At 67.8% G+C, this 22,771-nt stretch overlaps 1 protein-coding gene and 1 long non-coding RNA gene across 2 annotated transcripts; one reads left to right on the forward strand and one right to left on the reverse strand.

Annotated features, from left to right (window-relative positions):
* Window positions 1-238: 238 nt before the first annotated feature.
* LOC130141482 (uncharacterized) lies at window positions 239-3,179 on the forward strand. Its single transcript, XR_008819069.1, has 3 exons — window positions 239-391; window positions 759-902; window positions 3,093-3,179. It is a non-coding gene; the product is annotated as an uncharacterized LOC130141482 (long non-coding RNA).
* On the reverse strand, window positions 1,957-13,031 carry LOC130141473 (ephrin-A3-like). Its single transcript, XM_056322467.1, has 5 exons — window positions 12,850-13,031; window positions 4,800-5,089; window positions 4,152-4,217; window positions 3,925-4,002; window positions 1,957-3,786 (listed from the first exon to the last, which is right to left on the reverse strand). Exons 1-5 carry the CDS (start codon window positions 12,963-12,965, stop codon window positions 3,665-3,667), a joined length of 672 nt encoding a protein of 223 aa, XP_056178442.1. The 5' UTR covers window positions 12,966-13,031; the 3' UTR covers window positions 1,957-3,664.
* Window positions 13,032-22,771: the final 9,740 nt, after the last annotated feature.

Consider the following 22,771-nt stretch of genomic DNA (forward strand, 5'->3'; position numbering starts at 1 on the left):
CCAAGGTCGTGTTGTCCCACTCTGGCATGGCTGGTGCAAGCCCCAGGGAATGATGAGCCTCCTGGAGCACCACACTGGATCCATCCTGCCGGATGCCCCTGTCCCCTCTGCCACAGTCCCCAGCCCTGGGGCAGGGGCAGCAGCGCATGGGGACAAGGCTGGGAACGAGGCCACAGGGACCTGGCCGTATCCCAGTGTCACCGCCCTGCCTGGCCCACAGCAAAAGGGCAGTGCCAGCACTGGTGGCTGGACCGGGGAGGAAGGATGAGCATGTGTCCCCTACCGGGGACAGCCCCAGGGACAAGCTGGGGCCCCGTTACCTCCCTGTGCTGGATCACCAGTGGCTTGGTGGCGGGGGATGAGCCGTGGCAGAGACGGGTTGACCGTCAGGGTGAGTAGCATGCAGGGTGGGGGCAGCACCCCATGCAGGGTGGGCAGCACCCCGTGCAGGGTGGGTGGGCAGCACCCCATGCAGGGTGGGCACCCACCTGCAGCAACACCAGAGGTGCCAGTGGCAGTGTGCACGTGCGCAAGGTCACGGCCACGCCACGTGGTGCATGCGGGACTGGGGACCGCCCTGGGTGACCGTGGGACGAGGTCAGTGCCCGCACAGGCAGGGCTCCTGCTGCGCTGGCTGCAGTTTGCAGGACAAAGGTGAAGCCATTTCGCACCATAAACACGCGCGGCAGAGTGGCACGGGGCAGGTGGGGCTGGCCAGAGGCCGCAGAGCTTGTGACAAACTATTTATGGTTTCCCAGCTCAGGACACCCAGGTGTGCCCCAGCCCCTGCCCGGGCTGACGTCACCAGCCATGAGGCTGGGGGAGGAAGAGGAGCCGTCCAGTGCGCAGCTGGGAGCGAAGGCCGCGGTGACGTGCTGCACCAGCTGCGTGCAGCCCAGCAGGTAGGCACGGCCCGACGCCAGGCTGCGCGTAGCAGGGGCAGAGCCGCGTCCCTGAGGCTGGCTGGCCACGCCAGGCCCTTACGCGTTTGGCCGGAGAGAGGGATGCACCCAGCCCTGCCCGCGGAGGACAGATGCTGCCACGGGGTGATGCAAAGCCTCGTGCCGCACGGCCAGTCCAGGCACACACCCCGTGCCCAGAGCCAGAGCTGCTGCTGGGGCTGTGGAAGTCCCGCCAGCACCCACAGGGCATCCGAGCCCCAGTGCTGGGGTCCCAATGAGGGGTCCCCATTGCCTCGGGGCAGGAGGGTTTGGGGATCCCCCGTAGCAGCATCCCAAGTGTCTCCCCGCTGGTCCAGGCTGCCCCCAGCTTGCCACACCGCGCCTTGCCCGAGGGCACGGAGTGGAGCAGGGCTGGGTGGCCGGTCCCCACCGAGCTGGCGGCAGTGCCACGCACACGCCAGGGAGCGGTGCCAAGGTTGAGGCAAGCAGCAGGATGGATTTTGCAAGCGGAGCTCGCCATGCAGCACTGCACCAGGGCGGTTGACTCTGTGCTCCACTCCCCGCCATGATGAACCGGCCAACAGGGCCCCCCAGCCCACTGCACCGCGTGCCACCGGCAGGGCCCCATCCGGGACAGGGGCTGTGGCCAGTCCCCAGCATCCAAGGGGACGCAGCCCTGCAGCATCTGGGGGGATACAGCCCTCGGCAGCCCTGGGTGACACTGCCACAGCCAGACCCTGGCCACGCTGTGCCCACCCAGCCCAGGGTCAGCAGCTGGGTGCTGGGTGGCACCTCGAGTCCCTGGGGAAGGGGTCGAGGGCTGAGGCCTGCAGGAGCCTGGGGAGGGGGGGACGTGGGGAGCCCGCTGCCTTGTGGGAGCGCTCGGAGGACCCGTCTGACGGGTTCGCCAGCTCTTCCCGCACCAGGACAAGCCTGGGCTGGCAGGACACCGAGCCACCGCCCAGCAGCGCCAGCTGGGGTGGGGGGGGGGTTCACCAGCTCTTCCCGCACCAGGACAAGCCTGGGCCGGTGGGACACCAAGCCGCCACCCAGTGCCGGCTGGGGTGGGGGGAGAGCAGCCACCCTGCTGCAACAGCTGCGGGGTCCCCCCAGCCGAGGCCACGTCCATGGAACGTCAGTCCCCACTGGGAGAGGGGCTGCAGGCCCCCTGGTCCCACGCTGCCTCATGGGAAGAGCGGCTGCCCTGCTCCCTGGGGGCACTGGGCCCCCCTGGTGCAGTGGGGTGCAGGTTCAGGACCCGTACGGCTGCTCCCCAGCACCCACTGGGGTTTTGGGGTGCTGGCTGCACCGAACTCCTGCTCAGCCTGTGGTACCCCCTGTAGCAGCAACCCTATCCTCAGTGGGTCCCAGGGCACAACCCCCTCCCCACACACCCCCTTGCCTCGCTGGGGGCACCGGAGGGGGAGCCCAGAGCATTGTCCCTTCCCACAGGAGCTGCCGCAGACAGGCATGTGCCAGGTCCCCCCAGGAGCACAGGAGCTGGCATGCCCGGCAGAGCCAGACGTGCCGGCGGGGGGGGTGATGCGGGGATTCCCATGGAGCTCCCAGGCACGTCGGGGTGCCGACCCACAGTCACTCACCCCATGCAGCTGGTGAGGATGACGAGGATGTCTCTCCTGTGCCTACTCCTCCCCAGGGTGCCCCCAGCCACCACAGCCCAGCACCCCAGGGATGGGTGCTGAGGGCATTGCCCATGGCCCTGCACTGCCCTTACCTGCGGGTGCTGCCTGCGGTCCATGCCATCCTCCTGCGGGCAGCACCAGGTCCCCGCCGGCTGCTCCGTGCCACTGCCAGGGGGTCGATGGGGAGCAGAGCCAGCGGGAAGCTGCACCCTGCATCCCCCTGGGATGCCCTCTCTGGCAGAGGCGCTAAGTCTGTGACTGCAGCTGTCGTGCCCAGGGCCAGCGAGGTGGTTGGCACGGTGGTCGGCACCTGGTGCTGGCTGCCCCTGCCTGACCCCCTGCTCCGGCCAGAGCCCGCTGCGCTGGAGGGCAGAGCTGGCCGACGGCTGGCCAGGAGCGCTGCACGCTGCTGTGACAGGGGTCACATTTTTTTATCCTTTTATTATTTTTTTTTTAATAGACTAAGAGCAGAATATGAAAATCACCAGCCAAAGCACTTGAAAAAAAGGTTGAGATTGTTTTTTTGTTTTGTTTTTTCCCCAAAAAGTGTCTGTGCGTTTGCATAGGTCGGGTCTTCACGGAAGACGAGGAAAATCCAACACGTTCGACTATGTACAAGCCAGCGCGGGGCCGGCACCGCTGCCTATGGTACAGAATAGATATATCTATATAGTCACTCTCTGTACAGTATGTATAGATCTCTATATAGGTATGTACAGGCTGCCCGGCCCTGGGGGTCCTGGCCCTCACTGGGCTCCCCAGCCCGGCACTGCCCCTCAGCCATGGGGCACCGTGTGGGCTGTGGGCAGGATTTGGCAGGCAGGACTCGGCGCTGTGGAATGGTGTCGGCGGAAGGTGCGGTGCACACAGCAGCACCGAGCCGCATCCTCGTGGCCATGGCCGCAGCTGTTGGTGGGGTGGGGGGGCGAGTCCCAGCCGGGATCGGCAGGTGCCGCAGCCCCCTGCCCCGTGGGGCAGCTCTCTGGGCAGGGAGATAGCAGTGTGGAGGGGCCGGGGTGGTCCTGTGGTGGTCCCCCGCTGGTTCTCAGGAGGGGCAGCAGGTCTGGGGGTCCCCACTCGGTGGAGCCGCGCTGGCCGGGCCCCCACCAGCGCCAGGAGCTAGGAGGCCAGCAGCGTCATGAGGAAAAGCGCGGCAGCCACGGCCAGGGGCAAGTGTTCCCGCTTGGGGCTGGTGCCGCTGATGCTCTTCTCCAGCTTGGGCATCTCCGGGTTGAAGTTGTCTGTAAGGAAGAGCGAGAGGGTGAGGGTGGCACCGCGATGGCCCCGAACCCCCACCCCCCCGCGGCTGGGGCTGCCCCACGGGTGGTGGCGGCGGGGGCGACGCGGCACTGTGGGGCCAGGGGCTCTGCCCGACTCACCCAGGTCCTCGATCTTCACCTCGGGCCGCAGGGTGAACTGTGGCAGGGTGGGCGCCAGCTTCTCCCCGGAGTGCGATGCTGCAAGAGAGAGGGGACGGGGAGGGGGTCACGCTCCCTGGCCGTCTTGCGCCGCAGCCCACCCCCAGCAGGGATGGGGGACCCCACCCGCTGGCCATGCCGCCCCCCGCTCACCCGCAGCCCCCATGGAGGGACACAGGGGTACTTACTGGAGGCGCAGCACACGAACACCTTCATCTTCAGGCAGGCCCGGCGGTGGTTGTGCGTCGGCGTGGCTGCAAGGCAAGAGTGGGCTGGGGTGGCTCCGCAGGGGGTGACCCCAGTCCTGAGCACCCCGAGGCTCGGGGGTCTGGCCATGGTGGGGTCTGGCCCTGCCTGGGGGTGCGCTCTGGGCTGGGGGGATGCAGCAGCACCCCCACCCTGCAGCCTGAAGCTGCACCTGCATCAGCACCCTGCGCCCCCATCCTGCACCAGCACTCCAATCCTGCATCAGCACCCTGGGTTTTGCATCTGGATCAGCATCCCCTGAACCCTCATCCTGCATCAGCACCCCCCAGCAGCCCCATCCTGCACAAGCACCCCCATCCACATCCACATCCTGCTCCCCACATCCCCATCTCACCCCTGCATCATACCCTCCCTGTACTTCCAACCCTCCCCACAACCCCCTTCCACCCCACACCCCCATCCCTGTGCTCAGGGTGCCCACTCCCAGGGCTGGGGGGGTTTGGCCAGGGCAGGGATGCCAAGGGGCCCAACTGGGTGACGTGGTGTGGTGGGACCAGCTGGGGTGGGATGCGGGGGACCCAGCCAAGGATGGAGAGGTGTGTAGGGGTCCCACCCAGCACCCCACGTACAGATGTAGTAGTACTCCTGCCCTGCGCGGAACTCGTAGCCCAGCGAGAAAGCGCTGTAGCGCTGGAACTTCTCCGAGAATTTGATGGGGCTGTGGGGCGCATGGGGCCGGTTGCACTCCCAGCGCTTGAAGCCCTGGCTGGTGTTGCAGGTGCGGTAGCCCTCCGCATTCACCATGTAGAGCACGTACTGCTCCAGCCGGTGCTCGGGCACCGAGGCGTTGTAGTGTGGGCAGTAGATGTCCAGGTAGTCGTTGACGTTCACCTGTACTGTGTAGCCCTCCCGCCGCAGGCTGCAAGGGAAGGAGGGGACAGGGAGTTAGGGACACCCCTTGCACCTTCCCAAACGCTGCCCCCCCCTCTTTGAAAGAGACCCAGAGGCTGGAGAATGGGCAGGTCCCAAAGCAAGGACCTGGGGGCGCAGCAGTATCCCCCTGCTCAACCTCTATCTGGAGCTCTCCAACACACTGGGACCCCTGCGCAACCCCACGGCATCACCGCCTCGGGGGGCACAGGCCAGCGTGGGGCGGGAGGGACATGGCTGTGGGTGCCAAGCCACCCACATGGGTGGATGCCTGCAAGGTGCATGAGCCGGTGACCTGCCAGGAACATGCTGGTGGCCTCAAGGAGGGGACAGACGCAGCAGGACAGACCGACCGACCTCACCACCGGGCTGATGGCCACCAGGGTCCTGCAGGTGCTCGGGGACGCTGCGGGGTGCAACTGCCGGCCCTCGCCACGCAGCCCCGGCGTTCCCCAGCTCCGGCAGCCGAGAGCCAACACACGGCGGCTGCCCACCACGGCCCCAGCCCCGCCACGCGCCACAGCTCAGAGAGAGGATTTCTCACCCTGCTTTGGCTAATCCCGTTAGTTCGTTAATGCCGTAAAGGGTGGCCCTGGGGGAGCCTCATTTACATTGATTAGGAGCGGCAATCCCCTCAGATCCACTCAGGAGAGGCTCCGCTGGCTCCTAATCCGCGCCCGATGGAAATCCCGGCCGCCGTAATCCTCGCTGCTGCGCTGACCCACTGCTCCTGCCAATTAATTACGAGCCAGCGCTGCGAGGTGCTGGCGCTGCACCGAGCTGCCGTGGCAGCACCGGACCCTGACCGGCCGTCGCTTCATCGCCCGGCTCAGCACCAGTGATGCCACCCTGCACCGCGCCGCTGCAGCCCCCCAGCCCTGCTGCGTTGGTTGGGGTCGCTCACCCCACTCCGCCGGGAGGTGGGCTGCAGCATCCCGGCACGTGCGGCTGGGCACCCCCATGGCGCATCACTCCGGCTCGGGGCTCCTTTCCCAACCTGTCAGGGCAAACCCGGGTCCGCCAGCTCCTGACCCAGCACTCGGGGTGCCCTCGCCCCACGAGGGGGTCCCGTCACCCCCCCTGGGGCCCTGCCCGCAGCGGAACCGGCTTCTTGGGTCTCCCCGGCAGGGCTGGGCAGGCAGCGGGCAGGGCTGCGCGTGCAGACGCCCCACCCTGCGCGAGCGCCCCCGGCGCTGTTTGGGGAGCCCCGGCACCCTGCCAGCACCCGCGGCACCCTGGCACGCAGCACCCCAAAAGCCAGGTGCTGGAGAGGGAACCAAAGCGGGACCCGGCATCCGCCGGCAAAGGGGGACCCAAGCAGCGCTGCCTCCCCGTCGAGGGCTGCCACCGGCACTGGGGGGCCTTGGGGGGCCAACAGGTCTCATCGCCCGTGAAGCTGGGAGCGCAGCCCCACGCGGCACCTCCCTCGCCATGCAGCCGCTATTCCCCAGCCCAGCCCGGCACCGCCGGGCAACTCCTCCGCCAGCAAGGTGCTGAGGCAGCCACCCTTGCTCCGCGGGGCGCCGGGACCTTTCATCTTCCCCCTTTGATGTGGTGGGAAGGGGGTGGGGGGGGGGGGGGAGGAAGAGAAAAAAAACTTGTTATTAAAGAAATGGCCCCGAGGAGAAAATTGCAATTAACTCCGTGCGGGACGCAGGGCTGGGACGCCAGCGTGCCCCGAGCTGGCTGCCCCTCACCGCGGCCGGGCTGCGGCTGTGCCAGCGGAGCGAGGGGCTGGAGGAAGCACATTCCCCAGGATCGGCCCCGGGTCTCTGCACCCATGGGAGTGACACCCAGCTCCAGCTCCTGCCATGCTGCGGGAAACCCTGTCCTGTGGTGCCGGGGGGGTTGTAACCACCCCCTTCCCCTGTGGCACCCACCGCTGAGGCACACGCACCCCTGGGACCCCTCACTGGGGCTCATTAAGAAACGTGGCTTCTGATAAACAGCCTCGCTAACGAGCACTGTCCCACACAGCACCAAGGTCTCCCTCTGGGCTGGGGCACACCAGCACCACAGCGGAGGGGTACAGGGGACCCCCAGATGGAGCGGCAGGGGCCAGCAGCCTGGCTCCCCACGGACACTGCTGGCCGCTGCTGTGTGCCAGGAGCTCACAGGCATCACAGCATCACCACCAGCTGGGAGGGGCTGGAGAATGGCCCCGAATGGGTAGAGCCATGGGGCCACCATGGCCTGGGGCACGTCCAGGGGACTCCATCAACTGCTGCAGTCATGGCACTGTGTCCCTGCAACGCTCAGCCCCTGCACCGTGGGTCCTGTGGGTGCAGAGCAGCACCCCACACAGCAGGACACCCTGAATCCAGAGCGCCCCAAGCTTGCAGCACCATCTGGCAGCGCAGGGCAGGCAGAGCCACATGCGCAGCCCAGCCCCAGCAGCAGGCAGGGAGCCCCTGGGCCCTGGTTTTGGGCAGAAGGATGGGAATAGACACCCGGAGCGAGGGTCTCGGCCTCCTTTCTCACTGACACCTACCCCAGCACGAGCACAGGCCACCCTGTCCCTGGCACCCACAACTATGGGGAAGCCCCAGCGACAGGCAACCTGGGTCAGGATGGAGCCCCCGGCCTCCCGGGCTCCAGCAGCTGAGGTGCACCCAACAGGGCACGGCGGGCTCCAGCAGTGCCCGAAGGGTTAAGCGCAGGAGCAGAATGGGCAGCATCACTTCTGCACGACTGCATTTTTAGAGCAGGGCTTTGCAAGGCAGTGGTACCTTCCAGCAGCCTGTCGGTGCTGGGCAGATGGATGTCCCCCTGGCAGAACCGTCCCGAGCACAGGCTGGGCTCAGCGCCCACCGGCCCCGCACCGGCAGGACCCTGGCTACCTGGCAAGCCGCAGCCACTGGTAAACTGGGCGGCCGCTCTGCTTCCATCTGCTGCGATAAATCTGTGCTGAGCACCGCACGCTCGCTCATGCACTGCTAGGGAGCGCCTGGTGCACTGCAGCATGCCCTGGCAGCAGCGGCACGGGGGGATCGGACCCCTGCCCAGACCCCTGTGCTGCGGAGGCTCATCCCCATGGTGCAGAAAAGGCCTGGAGGGCAGCAGGGCCAGATCTGGGCTCAGCATCCCACATTGGTGGTGCCAGCGGTAAGGACCAGGGCAATGCGGGGTGTCCTCCGATGCAGGTGACGGTATGGTGCCCCCTGACACTGGGTGCCAGGCTGGACTGCCGCCCCCCCCCCCCGCCACAGCCCAGCCAGGCCCTTTGTTTGGCTCCGGCAGCTTCGCCCTTTCGGCACATCCGGGGCCCATCGATCAGCCAGGGAACAAAAAAGTGCCATTGATTTATGCAGTCCCCTTCCAGTCACCCCGCGCGACAGCGAGAGGTGAAGGCGCATCCATCGCCGCGGTCGGTCCACCCCGACGGACAGAGGGATGGACACACAGACCATCTGCCTGCACCCACTTTTGAGCCACGGGGGAGATGGGCGGCTCGGTGTGTCCCCCCCGTGCCAGCCCTCCCCACGCAGGCAGCGCTGCACAGTCACGGCGCCCAGACGGCCACGCACACGCGCGCTGGCTCGGCAGACAGCGCCTGCGATGCAGCCCACGCGCACAGGTGGCATGGTGCCACGGCACGGCCCCCCCCCGTCCTCCCCCCCAACTCGCCTGGCGCAGCCGCAAGGTGTGGGTGCAAAAGGCATCGCCGGCATACGGCGTCCCCAGGGCCACCTCCCCGCTCGGGGAATCGGGGCTCCCAAGGAGACAGGGCTGCTCCCCGGGGACATGGTGACAGATGAAGGGACCGTGGTGCCACGAGGCAGCATCCACCTCGCGGTAACGGGCACAGCCTTCCCCAGGACCCCCAGCACTGCCCTACAGGTGCCCCTGCACCCCCTGTCCCCATCGATGGCCACGCAATCCCTTTAATCCCCGCTAAAGCCCATACCTTCCCGCTTTGCTAACAAGATCAATGAGGTTTCTAATTGGGTTTTAATTAAACCATCAATCTGCAACCAGTGACTCAATTACCAGCCTGGGCAGGAGCAGGTGGCCCCGGCCCTGTTGCACCCCGGGACAGCCCCCGCACCCCGACACCACAGCCCTTTCTCCCACAGGAACCCCGTGGGCCCCGGCTGCGCCGCTGGGGCTCAGTGCCGCCCAGCGCCGTGACTCACGGGGCACGGCACCCTCTGCCCCAGGGCAGCAGCTCCCGCCAGCACCCAGCCCCACAGCTGGCACCCACGGGTGGCTGAGGGCTCTGTGCCCCATGGGGACCAGCTTGGGGGCACAGCCACGGGTGGTGGAACCCCCCAGCCACAGCCCCCTGTCTGGGGATGCTGCAGCCGGTGGGGCTGGGTGATTAGCTGCTCAGAGGCAGCATCACCACCTTCCCCACCTCCAGCCCCACAGTGGGACGGGGAACTACCCCCCCCGCCCCGGCACAACTGCCCCGCCACCCCGCAGCGCCTCCTGCTGGATGCCCCTGGCACCCACTGGGGACAGGTTTTCTCCTGCTGCAGGTGACACTGACCCCAGCCCTGTGGGTGCCAGCGGATGCAATGGAGGGACCTGGCCGGGCACAGCCCCAGTGTCAGGGTCCAGCAGCTATAGAGGAGCCAGCAGCCAGGGCAGCCACAGCTGGCGCAGAGCCCCAGCTCCTTCCTGCGCGAGACGCTCCCCCTGGAGAGGCTGCTCCATGCAAGGGCTCTCGAGAGCCTGCTCCAGCTCTCGCCGCCTGCAACACAGAGTCAGCCAGATAAAAGCCGCCTTGAAGAGGCGAGCGCGGCAGCAGCGCCAGTGGTTGGGGGGGCCACACGCGATGCTGGGCCCTCCCTGAGCACAGGTGGGTCCGACCCGCCTGCTGTGCCTGGGCACCAGCACCCTCTGTACCCCCATCGTGCAGCACCCCGCTCTTCCCCCTCCACGGCACCAGCACCCTCAGTCACCACAGCAGAGCCAGGGCATAGCGTGGCTTGCCCCAACCTGCTCTGGGGGGCTCCTGGGGGCTTGCAGCAGCGTCAGGGGGAGCTGGCCATGCCTGTGCCCACTCTAGGGGACAAACTGCTGTCCCCACCGCAGCATCTGGGACACCCAGCAGGGAGGTGGCATCCCATGTGCACCAGCATGCCAGGGCCTGGCTCAGCTGGGGACAGCACTAGGAGCCCCCAGCCGCACGCCATGGGGCGCCCCAAGGATGCAGCCCGCGCCAAATGCCAGCACTGGGTGGGTCGCAGCTGCCCTGCACCTTCACCCTGTGCCACCATGACTCCTACCAGCAGGACTTGGGAGCAGAGGGCAAGGACCAGCCAAGGATTGTCCCGCGCTCCCGGGGCTCGCTGGCTGCCACCGGCAGAGACAGCAGGACAGACAGAAAGGAAAGCCGGACCAACAGTCTGGCTGAGCAGGATCAAACAGCTGTGCTGCCCCAAGCCTCAGATCCCACCTTCGCACCTCCCTCGGGCTTTGTCATCAGCACCCCAAACCCACCGCAGGTGGGGTGCCTCGCCCACTCAGTGGCCTTCCCCAGCCCCCCGCACCGCCAGCAGTCCCCCGCAGTGGCCCAGGGACTGGAGAAGCACAACCGCGTGTCCAAGCGGGGTGAGCTGCCACCAGCCCCATGCTCCTCAAGGCACTGCCAAGACTACGGTGGGCTCCACAGGGCGGCCCCTCACCCCATTCCCCCACCGAGAGGAGCCGCAGGGGCATCCAGGGTGGTGCAGCAGGAGATGCAATAAATTTCTGGGGTGTCTGGCACAGCCCCCAAGGAGCAGCCCAGAGCCAAGCCTGCTGGCGTGCCCCCCTCCCCAGAGAGCCCCGCGGGGCCGCGCAGGGCTTGTTTATTGCTCTGATTGCAGCGGGGTTGCTGGGATTTGCAGGCTGCGGCCCAGGGAGCCTAATTCCCCCCATAATTTATCTAATCCAGACACTTTGCTGCGCGGCTATAATTGCGGCCGAGCTGCCGCACTGCCTAACAATAAATATCAGCGCTCCGGAGTCCCTGGGACACGTCTCTGCCGCAGCCGCCCCCACCGCGCCGCCCGTGCCCTGAGCTGGACGCTCGCAGCCGCGCCAGAGATGCGTGCGCAGCGGGTGCGGGTGTCTGGCTGCAACACCCCCGGTTTGGCACAGCAGGCACACCACCGGCACCCCCTCTGCCGCGTCCCCCGGGAGGTGCCGGGGCAGCACCGGGTCACAGCACACAGCTGCGGGCGGTGGGGTGGGGAGAGTAGGCCCCTCGGTCGTGGCGGGGCGAGGGTGAGGGCACAGGAGTGTGCCACCCGCCAACGTCCCAGCAATGTCACGGCGTGGGGATGAAGCCAGTGGGCAAGCAGGGTCTGGCCGGAGGAGCGGGGTGCAGGGGGATGCCCAAGCGTGGCGGGGTGAACTGAGCGCCTCGCCATTGTGCTGCGCCTCGGCACGTCGCACACACGCACAATTTATGGGGCCCGAGCTTCCGCCTGGCGACACAATCTCAATGGGAGGGGAAGGAGCTGCTGGGCGACGCTCCCTCCCCGCACAAAGGGGCGCAGGGCTGGGGGAACCCTGGGACCAACGGGGACCAGGGGATGCTCCGCTGGCCGCGTGCCCCCGCCACACCCCTGAGCGCTTGCGCCGGCGAGGGAAGGGGAAACAGGCGATAGCGGCGGGCGCAGCTCCCTGACGGGTCCATGGACGTGCAGCCCCCCCTCCCCGGGAGGAGCCCAGCTGTGCCCATCGGCACCCCAAAGCCTGCGCGGTGCCCGCTTGCCCCCGGTGTGGCTGTGCCAGCCCCAGGTGTGGGTGCCGTGCCCCCCATGCAGCCCCCCGGGGGGGCGAGGACAGAATGTGCCAGCCCCAGGTGCGGTTGCCATGCCCCCCATGCAGCCCCCCCGGGGGGGGGTGAGAACAGGGCGCAGCTCCCGGTGCAGTACATGAGGGAGGTGCTGGGGGTCCGTGCCCCACCGACCAGCTGGGCTCCCGGTGGCCGTGGGCACGACGGCAGTTTGCACATCTCCACTTGCAAGCCCCCCAATCGCCCCCGCGGACCCCCCCGGGATGGCACCGGGGGGCGGGCACCTGTGAGCCCCCCCCTCCCCGCGCTGCCGGTGCCGCTCCCGCGCCCAGACAGGCGTGGGGCGCGTCTGGCGGCGCTACACCGGGACCCGCTGCCCGGCGCACCCGGGCGGGCGGGGCGGCCGTACTCAGCCCCCAGCACCCCGGGACCCGCCGCGGAGCGGCTCAGCGCCGCCGGGGAGGGGCAGCTCGGTCCCCAGTGCCACCGACCCACCCGCGCCGGCAGCCGCCGCGCCCCGTTCCAGCAGCGAGCCCGACCCCGCCGGTGCCCGCGCCCCGCCCGGCAGCGCGGCCCCGGGGACCGGAGCCGCCGCAGGTCGGGTCGGGCCGGACGGACGGCTGCACGCCCGCCCCCTCCGCGCCGCTACCCCCCCCCGCGCTGGGAACGGCCCCCGCCTCCGCGGGCAGGGCGAGGTGCGCGGGGCCGGGAGGGGCAGCGCACCAGTAACCGGGGTCTCGGCGACCCCTCCCGCACGGGGGCGCCGCGCGGGCACCGGCACCGGGGGGGTCCCGCAGTCCCGGCGCGCGCGCCCCCGGCCCAGTGTCGCCCCCCGCCGCCGCCGCCGCCGCCGCTGCTGCGCGCATCCTTCAGCGCGATCCCCGGCGCGCCCCCGCCGTGTCCTTCCCGGCGGCGCCTCCCGCCCCGCCCGGTGCCGGGGACAACCCCCCCCATCTACCGGTACCGGTACCGGCGGCCTCCCCCGCCGCGGCCCCGGCGCCCAGCCCCGCACTCACTGCAGGTTGGAGCTGTTCCAGTGCACGGCGTGCCGGTTGCCCAGGGCCCCCGGTGGTCCCCGGCCCAGCAGCAGCAGCGGGAGCAGGGGCAGGAGCGCGGACAGCCGAGCAGCCATCCTGCCGCCGCCGCGGAGCCCGCCGCGATCCCAATGAATGGAGAACCGAGCCGGAACCGCCCGCGCCCCGCGCCCCCGGCGCCCAGCTCCGCCCCGCGCGCGCCCGCCGCCGCCGCGCCCCCGCGCGCGCGCCCGCCGCCGCCCCGCGCCCGCCTGCACCGGCAGCGGCAGCGGCAGCGGGCGGCGGGGACTGGGGGCGCGCCGGTCTTGGGCTGCGGGTCCTCCCGGGTGGCGGCACCGGGGCCGGGTCCCACCGACACTGGGACCCCCAAGGGTGGGGGCACTGGAACCCCCGTGGGTGGGGGCACTGGGGCCGGGTCCCACCGACGTTGGGACCACCATGGGTGGTAGCACTGGGGCCAGGTCCCACTGACACTGGGACCCCCGTGGGTGGGTCCACTGGGGCCAGGTCCCACTGACACTGGGACCCCTGTGTGGGTGCACTGGGGCCGGGTCTCACTGACATTAGGACCCCCATGAGTGGGTGCACTAGGGCTGGGTCCCACTGACATTGGGACCCTCAGGTGTGGGGGCACCAGGGCCAGCTCCCACCAGGACCAGGTGCTGCCAGGGGCTCACCAGGACAGCCATGGGTGGGGGCACCAGGGCTGGGTCCCACCAGCATTGGGGTCTCCCTGGGTGGGAGCACTGGGGCTCAGGGCATGGGCCCCCATGGGTCCATATGGCTGGCAGAGCCATGGGGGGGGGGGGGGGGCAGTCAGGGCTCCAGAGGGTCCTTGCCGTGCTGCTACCAGCACTGTGGGGATCACGCATGTTCGCAGAGGGGCTTGGCCACCCGGGGGACCCACAGCCAGGTGGAGGGTGGGCACCCAGCCACCCACCACAGGCACAGGTGGCCTGGGGCCACCCTGCCACGGCAGCCTGGGTGCCGGATGAGCACCGCCATGGTGCCAGGCTCTCCCGCCTGCCCCGTCCTGCGCCGGGAGCCTGCACGTGGCCGGGCACCCACCCACGCGGCTGGCCCCATTGCTCCCCCCAAACCCCCACCCCGTTTCCCCCCAGGGGTCCATGGAACAGAGGTACCCAGGGAGCCGCCGAGACCACGCGTGATGGATTGAGCTGGGTGCCAGCTCCAGCCACCCGTCCTCGGCAAGATCCCTTAGCAACTGCCATGCAGCACCGCCCGACAGTCCCATGTGCCAGGTGATCCACGCCCCAGCACATGTGTGCACACACCAGCATGCTTGCACCAGCGCATGCACACGCAGCTCACCCTGAGCTCCCACGCAGGAACGCGCCCAAGCGTGCACACGCCGCTGGCACCGGCCCGGCAGCCCCTGCTCCAGCAGCAGCAGCTTCGCGCGTGACCCAAGGATTTGGCAGCCCGAGGAGCTTGCAAACAAACCCGGGAGGCTATCAAAACCGGCGCTGGGCTTGCTGAGCCAGCCCTGGCTGCTCGAGCATGGCTGGGCAGTGTGGGGCTGAGCGCCGTGTCCCCACGTCCCTGCTCCCACGCACGGTGGCTCCCAGGCCTGGGCAGGTGAGGTGGCGTAGCCCTGGGCTGGGGGCTTTGCTGCCCCAGTGCCAACGTTGCGGGGGGTTCCTGGCTCCCCAAAGCTTCCCTGGAGGAGCTCGGGGAGGGAGCAGAGCTGCTCCCCACTTGAGGCCCCTTTTTGGGCTCCCAGCACCTTCAGACAGGCAGATGCTGCCCCAGCCCATGGAGAGGGATGAGGATGGTCCCACTGAGCTCCCCCCCCAGTCCTACTCAGTGCCGCGGGTACCACAGCACCAGTGATGCCCATAGCAGGGCTGTGCCACAGCCCCCCAGCCCCCATCAGTGGTGGTGGCACTGGGGGCCCAAGCCCTGCCAGAGCCCTGCTGGGAAGGGGGAGGGGGCTGACGGAAGGGCCCGGAGGACCAAAAAAGCTTCTATTAATTATTCATCTGGAGAAGTGAAGTGAAGAAAACACAACACATGGAAAAGGGCTTTGGCTGGCCCAGGGGGGTGGAGGCAGGGGGGTGCTGGGGGTGCAGGAGGGGCTGCAGGGGCCGGGGCACCCAGGTGCCAGGGTGCAGCGGTGGAGGCGGTGGCAGCTCCCTCCCGGTGCGCCCTGGGGCTGGGGGATCCCAGGGGGCTGCGCACCTCTGGAAGGGCCCAGCAGCACCGCGCTGCCACCATGGAAACGCCTTGGCTCGGCAAACCCATGGCAACACACACCTCCACATGGAAACCCCCCCGCTCATGGCAACGCACACGCTGCCGCCAGCACCCGCGCAGCGCCATGCTCCCTGGGGGGGACCCCCACGCCGGGGCACCCCAATGTGCAGGGCCACAGTGGGAGGCACGGAGCGCCCCGGCGGGGATGGAGGGAGCCGGGTGGCTGAAGGCACCCTGTGCATCACAGTGTGCACCCACGTGTGGGTGCCAGCACCCACCAGGCATCACCCCCGGGGCTGGGGGACATCACCCCCTGCTGCGGCAGCGGCACACGGAGGGGGCTTGGCTGGGTTTTGCTGACCACAGCAGGAGACAGCGTCTGTGGCGAGGACGGCTGGGGGATGCTGCCAGCTGGGTGGCGTTGCTCTCAGGAGGACACGAGTGGCCTTGAGCTCTCCAGCAGAGCTGGGGCACCAAGCAGTTCCGTGCGGCCCCCACCTCCTCCACCCCGTGCCTGTCATGCTGAGGGCCAGCAGGTTTCTGCTTCAAAGCAGGGGGGACCAGAGCAAAGCCCCCCACCCGCCAACTGGAGCAGGCAGCCATGGGCACCGGCTGCGGTGGCTGCGGTACCCAGAGCAGGGTGGGTACAGGGGTCCTGCTGGCTGCACGTGCCTGGCAGGGCAGGGAACCCACTTCACCCGCCCTGGTTAATATTTAACCGCGGCTTCCTGTGACAGCATGTCGCAACCGCAGAGCAGAGCCGGCATTCAATAAATCATCGCACCAGGCTGGGAGCTGGGGGGGGCGAGAGCGGGGGGCAGCAGCAGAGCAGCGCCCAGCCGAGCGAGAGGGGGAGCAGATAAATAATTCATTAAATAAATAAACATGGCGAGAGTGCAGGGAGGAGGCAAGAGTGTAACCAAGAAAGGGCTCGGTGAACACGGGCATGAAATATTCACCAGCCACACCTACACGGCCCCGAACATGCTGAGCTCAGGGCTCCCAACCTGCCAGCGCGAGCCAGGTGCCGGCACGTGTCCAGCCGGACATGGCAAGAACATGCTAATGGCATGCAGAGCGGGTGGCCAAGGCTACACGGATGTGACACCCAGGTTGGAGAGCGGGTAGCCGGTAGTGCCGGCATGTCCGCACGGAGCCCAGCAGCCCCCAGGCTCCTGCCAGCTCCTCCTGACAGTGCTCGGCCGTACAAGCTGGGCAGCCCCGCGCTGGCGCTTGGGCACCGTCCCACCAGTGAGCGCGCCCGGCTGGCATGCCTGGGGAAGGGGCTCACCGTCCATCACCCGCCCGTGGGCTCACGGCCGCCCTGCTCCTCGCTGCCCCTTTCCTTTTTTATCCCCAAGTCGGTCGGTCTTTAAATTTGAATGAAGGCCTCACGGATGGTCGCGCCGCGTCAGCATCTCGGTGAGCGCCGAGTGAGTGCTGCCCTGGTGAGGGTGCGGGGTGCTGAGCCCCACCACAGCCAGAGAGAGGGGGGACCCCCAGCCCTGGGAGCACCCCACGGGAACTCCTGGGGCTGCTTTGGGGCTGGGCTTGGAGCGATGGCAGCGTGATCCAGGGCAGGGATGTGGCACGGGGGAGGTGAAAACGGGCGGCAGTGCCACCAGCCACCAGGCCACCTCCCCAGTGAGCCACAGGTCCAGCCAGAGTGGCCTCATGCCGAGGGGGGGGGCTGGAGGTGAGCCCCACTACGCAGATGGACATGGGGGTGATTCGTTAATTAGCACCTCAGCAGCTTGAGTTAATTGATGCGGAGCTTGATGGCGTGTGGGATCGCAGAGGAGGGTTAATTGCCAATACAAAGCTGGCCGCCAGCAGCCCGGCCACGGCTGCGAGCGGGCGGCTGCACCGGGTGGCGGCGGCGGCGCAGAGCCGGCCTGTCGGAGGAAATCAGCTTCCTCACGGAGCCGCCAGATGAAGCCATGCGCAGCTCCCGGCCCTGCCGCCTGCCAGCCCCGCGCTGGCTCATGGCACTGGGGCCGCTTCCGCCGCCCGGCGGGGAGGAAGCCGCAGGATCCCTGCCCTGGGTGCCAGGCGCCTGCTTGCTGGAAGCCTGGCTCCGGCGGGATCCGGCGTGCCAAATCCCACCAGCCCTGGGCGTGCGGGCACCCAGAGGTGCCAGGTGGGAGGTGCAGCCAGCCAGCTCCTCACGGTTCCCACGGCCTGGCAGCCGCAGTCCCCCCACGTCACCGTAGCACGTGGCTGTGCCGCTAGCGGATGATCCCAGGTAGAAACAGGTCACCATGCTGCGAGGCACAAACCGGCACCCATGAGCAGGCTGCTCTCACCTTGGACCACCCTGCAGCACCACGGGTGCCAGACTGGGCTGCTGGGGGATGCCAGGGTCCCAGTTGTCCCCTCTGCCACATCCCGTGGCCTGGCAGCCCACGTGCCGGCGGTGGAGGCTACCTGGCAGGAAGCGCCTGAGTCAGCAGCCGGCACCGGGTGACTCAGCCGGCTTTTCTCCTCTCTTCTCCTCTCCTCCTGCATGGCAAACCTCCCTCCCGGCCTCAAGAGCACTCCAATATCATCCACCAGCCCAGCCCCTGCTGCTCCCCATGGCCATGGAGAGGATGCACCAGTGGGTGAGAGGGCTGTGCCGGGAGGCAGCCATCCGGCATGGGCATGGCCAGCACGGTGGGCACTGGCACCCAGCCCTGCCGCAGCATGGCAGCCGCAGCTCCCCAGGGAGGGGACAAGTACATGGAGCTGGGTCTGTAGCTACTGGTCCCAGTACTCAGCTCCCCGCTGGCCCATTCCCTGCCTGCCCTGGAGCCTGGTGCTCCCTGCACCCCGGTTGTGCCGCCCCAGTGTCCCCTCCACAGTGGCTGGGGGCTTCAGAGGCTGCAGGAGACACCAGCTGGGGTGGGGGCTACAGACCGCTGCCCCCCCATCAGACCCAGGCAGTCAGTGGTGGCAGTGGGCAGAGCAGCAATGCAGAGCTGAGCACAGGGGTGATGGCACGTGTGGCTACACCACAAGGAGCCATAAATGCCCCGCACTGAGCTCTGCTGTTCCATCAGCTGCAGGAGCACGCAGCGCACAGCAGGCACAGGGCCACTGCACACCCCAGACCCCCAGGGGACACACACCCCAGGTGTGCCCTCACCAGAGCCCTGGCAGGGCCCTGCAGCATCGCTGGGGCTCAGCCCCAGTGGCCACTGGTGCCAGCACCACACCAGCTCTGCCGTCGCTGCCTGCGCCCAGGGTGCCATGTGTAGCCCGAGGGTGAGTGCACGGGGGTGTGCACGGCAGCACGTGTGCCAGAGCTGTTGGCATGTGCAGGGGCTCCTCGGGGCATCACTGCGCTGGCAGCTCTGTGCATGGCACCATGGCACGGCCCCGGGGTGCCCTGGGGTGCTAGGGCACAGGGTGGCTCCACAGTGGTGCCAGGAGAGGCATGAGGGGTGACAGAGCTGCTGGTGGCGCATTCGTGGGACTGGGCAGGGACCTGGCCCGTGGTGGCAGGTCAGACCCAGCACCCATGCTGGTACAGGATGGTGGTGCCAGAGCCCCACCAGCCCCGGTGGCAGAGCTCTGCAATGCCCATTACTGGGGCCTAAGTGATGTTAATCCGATCGAGGGGTGACAGGCAGCATCAATATCCTCCTCCCGCCATACATAGATCACGCCGCAATTAGCATCTGCTGCCGCCAGGACCGGGAGCACCCGCAGAGGTGGAAGGGGGTGGCACAGGGTGCCAGGCTGGGGGTGATGGGGACAGGTCCACACTGTGACCTGCCCCAGGTTGTCCCCATGCTCCTGCCCTGACCCTGCAGGCGATGGTGCCAAATGGGGGCTGGGGCTGGGCACAGGAGTCCTGGGGGAACTGGGAGTCATCCTGGGAATCCCGTGCTGGCACCGAGCTTGGCAGCATGGGGCTGCTCTGGCTTTTCCCTGGGGATGTGCAGCCAGCTCCGGCACTGCCCACCCACGCCTCGGGGACAGCCCATTCCCGTCTCATCCCAGGCTGGAGCCACTATGATGGGTGACCCCCTGGCCTGGGCTTGGGGAGAGGGGCTGTGTGCGCATGGTGACCCTGTGCCACCATGCCCTTGGTGCTAGGCAGAAGCGTGGGGAAGCAAACACTCTAATAAATTGGGGAGGCAGGCGGGGGGGGGAGACTCAGGATAAAGCATGCAGGCGCAGGAGATTTCAGGGCCTGAAATATTCATCAGGTTTGATGCGGCGCCCGCCGTCATGCTGGCCGTGAGCGATGGCACGGGGTAGTTTTAATAATGCATCGCTTATAAAAGGCTCGTGAGAGGGGCTGGGGGTGCGGGGTGAGGGCAGCCATGGCTCAGCGCTCACCTGAGGCGCTGCAACGTGGCAGGAAGCAGAGCAAACCCGGGTGGTCCCTCCACTGGCTGCAGCGGCCGCAGCCCCATGCTGCCTGCCAGGCAATGCCACGGCGCCGGGAGCTGGGTACCGGCAGGGGACAGAGCAGGTGATGCTGGTGGCACCACCTGGGTACATCCTGGTGCAGCTGACGGAACACAGAGAGGTGCTGAGGGTAGTGGGGTGACCTGTGCCACCAGCACCCACCACCCAAGAAGGTGGCAGGTGACCCTGGCAGTGGGTGCCCAGCCACCCCATCTGGGTGGTCCCATGCCTGGGTGCGAGTGTGGCCCCGTGGCCCCATGTGGGGTGTTGCCATCGCAGCCACTTCATGCTCCCTCGCTAAATAATTCAACACATCGATCCACCTCCTGCTGCACCTGCTTCTGGCCACTGGCCGGCCACACCGCACTCCTGCCAGCCACCATGACCTGCCTGTCCCTGTCCCTCTCCCCGGGCTGGCACTGGCAGGGACTTGGGAGGTTGCCCGCGGTGGAGCTGGGCCCACCAGCCCTGTGCCCACTAGCCAGATGCTAGCTAGGCAGCACTGAGCTCTTGCATGGCTAACGAGGTCTTTGCCAGGGAAGCTCGTTAGCAGCCTGATGATCAAAGGAGCATGGGGCAGATCAATGAGCATGTGGAGCAGGCACAGAAGCGCCGCCAGGGCCCCTGCCATGAGGAGGGATCCCCTGTGCCCGAGCCTGCCAGCCCACCCAGGGACCCACCTCCACCCTGTGCCCAGGCACGGTGCCCGCAGCTCCAACCCTCGGTGCCGGGGCCCCTCTGCCCCCCCAGCCGAACACACACCCGGAGGGATGGAGGGGTAGCGAGAGCTGTGTGCCTGCAGTGCTCCGTGAGCCGCTGTCCGCCAGGCTACCAGGTACCAGGGCTGCGGTGACACCCTGGCACCCAGCCCCACTGCCAACCCTCGCAGCACCCACTGTGGGCACCCTTGGGAGATGCTGCCCTGGGTGGGCACCCACCAACCCAGCCCCTGGCTGCCCTGGGGGTGCAGTGTGCCGGGGGTAACCCCATGTTGTTTACACCAACCCGTCACTGTCCCGGCCCCCATCCCAGGCACTGCTGAGCTGCAGCTCTGCTCTGCTCCTGCCAGCTGGGCCGGTGCCAGCCCCAGAGCCCTGGGATAGACCCAGCTCTATTAAAACCAACGAGGGGCAAGAGGACAAGAGGCTTAAACCCCAGGCAGGAGCCCTGCCTGCACGCTGCCCATGCGCCCCGAAGTAGGTCCCACACTGTGGGCTGAGACTCCCATGGGCCACCATCCCCATCCCCGGGGATGCAGAGGGGTGCCAGCGCAGGGACCCCAGGGCGCAGCAGAGCCAGTGCCAGCACCGCAGACCTTTGGTATGTGGCAGGTACAGGCAGCACCGACAGAGCCGACAGCTGAATCGAGCTGCCACTGCAAGGGCAGCTCCTGCCCATCGCGGCTCTGCCACAGCAGGATTATTGTCCATCAGGATTACAGCTGGGGGGGAGGGGGCAGCCCTGCCGAGCTGCTGCTGGCACCCCAGCACATGCAAGGGCACAGGTGGACGGGCACAGGCAGACACCCAAGTGCACAATGGGAGATGCATGCAGGCATCTGCTGCGCCCATAGCGCTGGGTGCACAAACCCGCTGGTGGCCAGGCTGGTGAGCACACCCCACGCTCCTGCGTGCCCTCCCTGCTGTGCCAGCTGCCACCGTGGCCTGTGGCCAGTGGAGGTGAGCAGCGGTGCCCTCTGCTCCGACCTAGCAGTGGGAATGGGCCATCGGAGACGCAGCCACCCACCCAGCAACTATCCCCATCCCCATGGGAGTGGGTGGGATGCAATGGCCCTGGCACATGTGTGCTGCGCTGGTGTGAGCCGGCACGCCTGGTGCATGCGCCCTCATTGCTATGGCAGGTGCGGGCTCGGTGCGTGCGGCTCGGGCTAATTAGCCGGCACAGGCCGGCTCCCTCCAAAGCCCCTGCTGAGTGTTTTGCTAAATTATAACCTTGACGATGCGCATCATCAGGCGGCTGCTTGACGAACAGCCGGCTCTGGCCCTGCGCACCCAGCGCTGAGCACCAGTGCGGTGGTGCAGAGCTGCCTGGCTGGGGTGGCAACACACAGGATTGGCATCACGCTGGGGTAACATCCTGCCACATGCCCAAGACTGCTGGGGGATGCAGGAGCAGGACTGAGGCAGGTGATGGGCTCTGTGGTGTGGCCCAGGGTGCTGCAGAGCCTGTGGCCAGTGCCCTGTACCAGTGCATCGTGCCCAGTGGTGCCACGCTCCTTGGGGCCTGGCACTCATGTCCCCTCGGCTCAGCATGTCCCCTCGGCATGGTGAGCCGGTGGCCCCGTTTCCATGGTGACACAGAGCCATTTCCCCATCTCTGGGATGCTCTCGGCAGCTCTTGGGTGGAGGCTGCCGCTGCTGCCCTACACCCATGGATGGAAGATGGGCAGGGATGGGCCCCACCAGCCTGGGGGGGCCATGTTTCTCCCTTCCAGCCCTTGGCAGGGGGGCCATGGGCCCCATGTCCCACCTCGTGTCCTGAGGCTGCCCTTGGGATGACCACGGTGTGTGACCTCATCCTGGCCCGGGGTGTTGGGGTTTGCTGGGGTCCCTGTTCCAGCATGGCTGTGTGGGGGGACCCCAGCAGCGTGGCTGGCTGGGGGACCTGGTGCCAGGAGTTTCTTCACATGCTTCCAGGAGCACCACGGGGCTGGGGGGCCTGTGCCTAGGCTCGTCCCAGTGCCATGGTGCACCCATGGTCCCCATCCTGGTGGTGAGCGAGGCACAGGGCTGGGCACAGCCACACCACGCATCCATCTCTCCTCCTGCCATGCCACCGTGTCCCCAAGGCTGTTGGCACAGCCCACCGCCTCTTTATCCCTCTCATCATCTCCAGGCTGCCTATTACCATTTTGCATAGTTTTCTGTCCCGGTGATAAATCTTTCCTTCCCCATTCCCAAGGGTTTAACCCCCACCCGCCTGCAGCACCTGGGGCTGCCCCGTGGGGCACAGACCCACCGGCTGAGGTCACCCAGGCACCCTCACCCCACTCCTGTCCCCAGTGGGACCTGGGTGGCCTGGCAGCTGAGCATCCTGGCTGGCATGGGTTGCAGTGGGGAGCTGGGGGGTGGGGGGGCTGGCATTTGGGTGGGGGAGCCCCAAGGCAGGGAGATTGCGAGACAGAAGGGATGGGCTAATGGAGCCTATTCCTTTAATAGATTCAATTTCTGCCGCGGCTGGCTGCGGGGCGCGGAGCCATCAATTCGATTCAGGGGACGGGGAATCTGATTTGGAGCGGCCGTGCCATCAATTAGCTTTTATTGAT

The sequence above is a fragment of the Falco biarmicus genome, chromosome 19, assembly GCF_023638135.1.
Source record: "Falco biarmicus isolate bFalBia1 chromosome 19, bFalBia1.pri, whole genome shotgun sequence".
Classification (NCBI taxonomy): Eukaryota; Metazoa; Chordata; class Aves; order Falconiformes; family Falconidae; genus Falco; species Falco biarmicus.

What these genes read in the sequence shown, in the direction of transcription:
- LOC130141473 (XM_056322467.1), bottom strand. Translation starts at nt 12,965, where the DNA reads ATGGCTGCTCGGCTGTCCGCGCTCCTGCCCCTGCTCCCGCTGCTGCTG. An exon ending in TGGAACAGCTCCAACCTGCA is followed by an intron (nt 5,090 to 12,849) that starts GTGAGTGCGGGG and finishes CTTCCCTTGCAG; the next exon opens with CCTGCGGCGGGAGGGCTACA. An exon ending in GTTCGTGTGCTGCGCCTCCA is followed by an intron (nt 4,003 to 4,151) that starts GTAAGTACCCCT and finishes TCTCTCTTGCAG; the next exon opens with CATCGCACTCCGGGGAGAAG.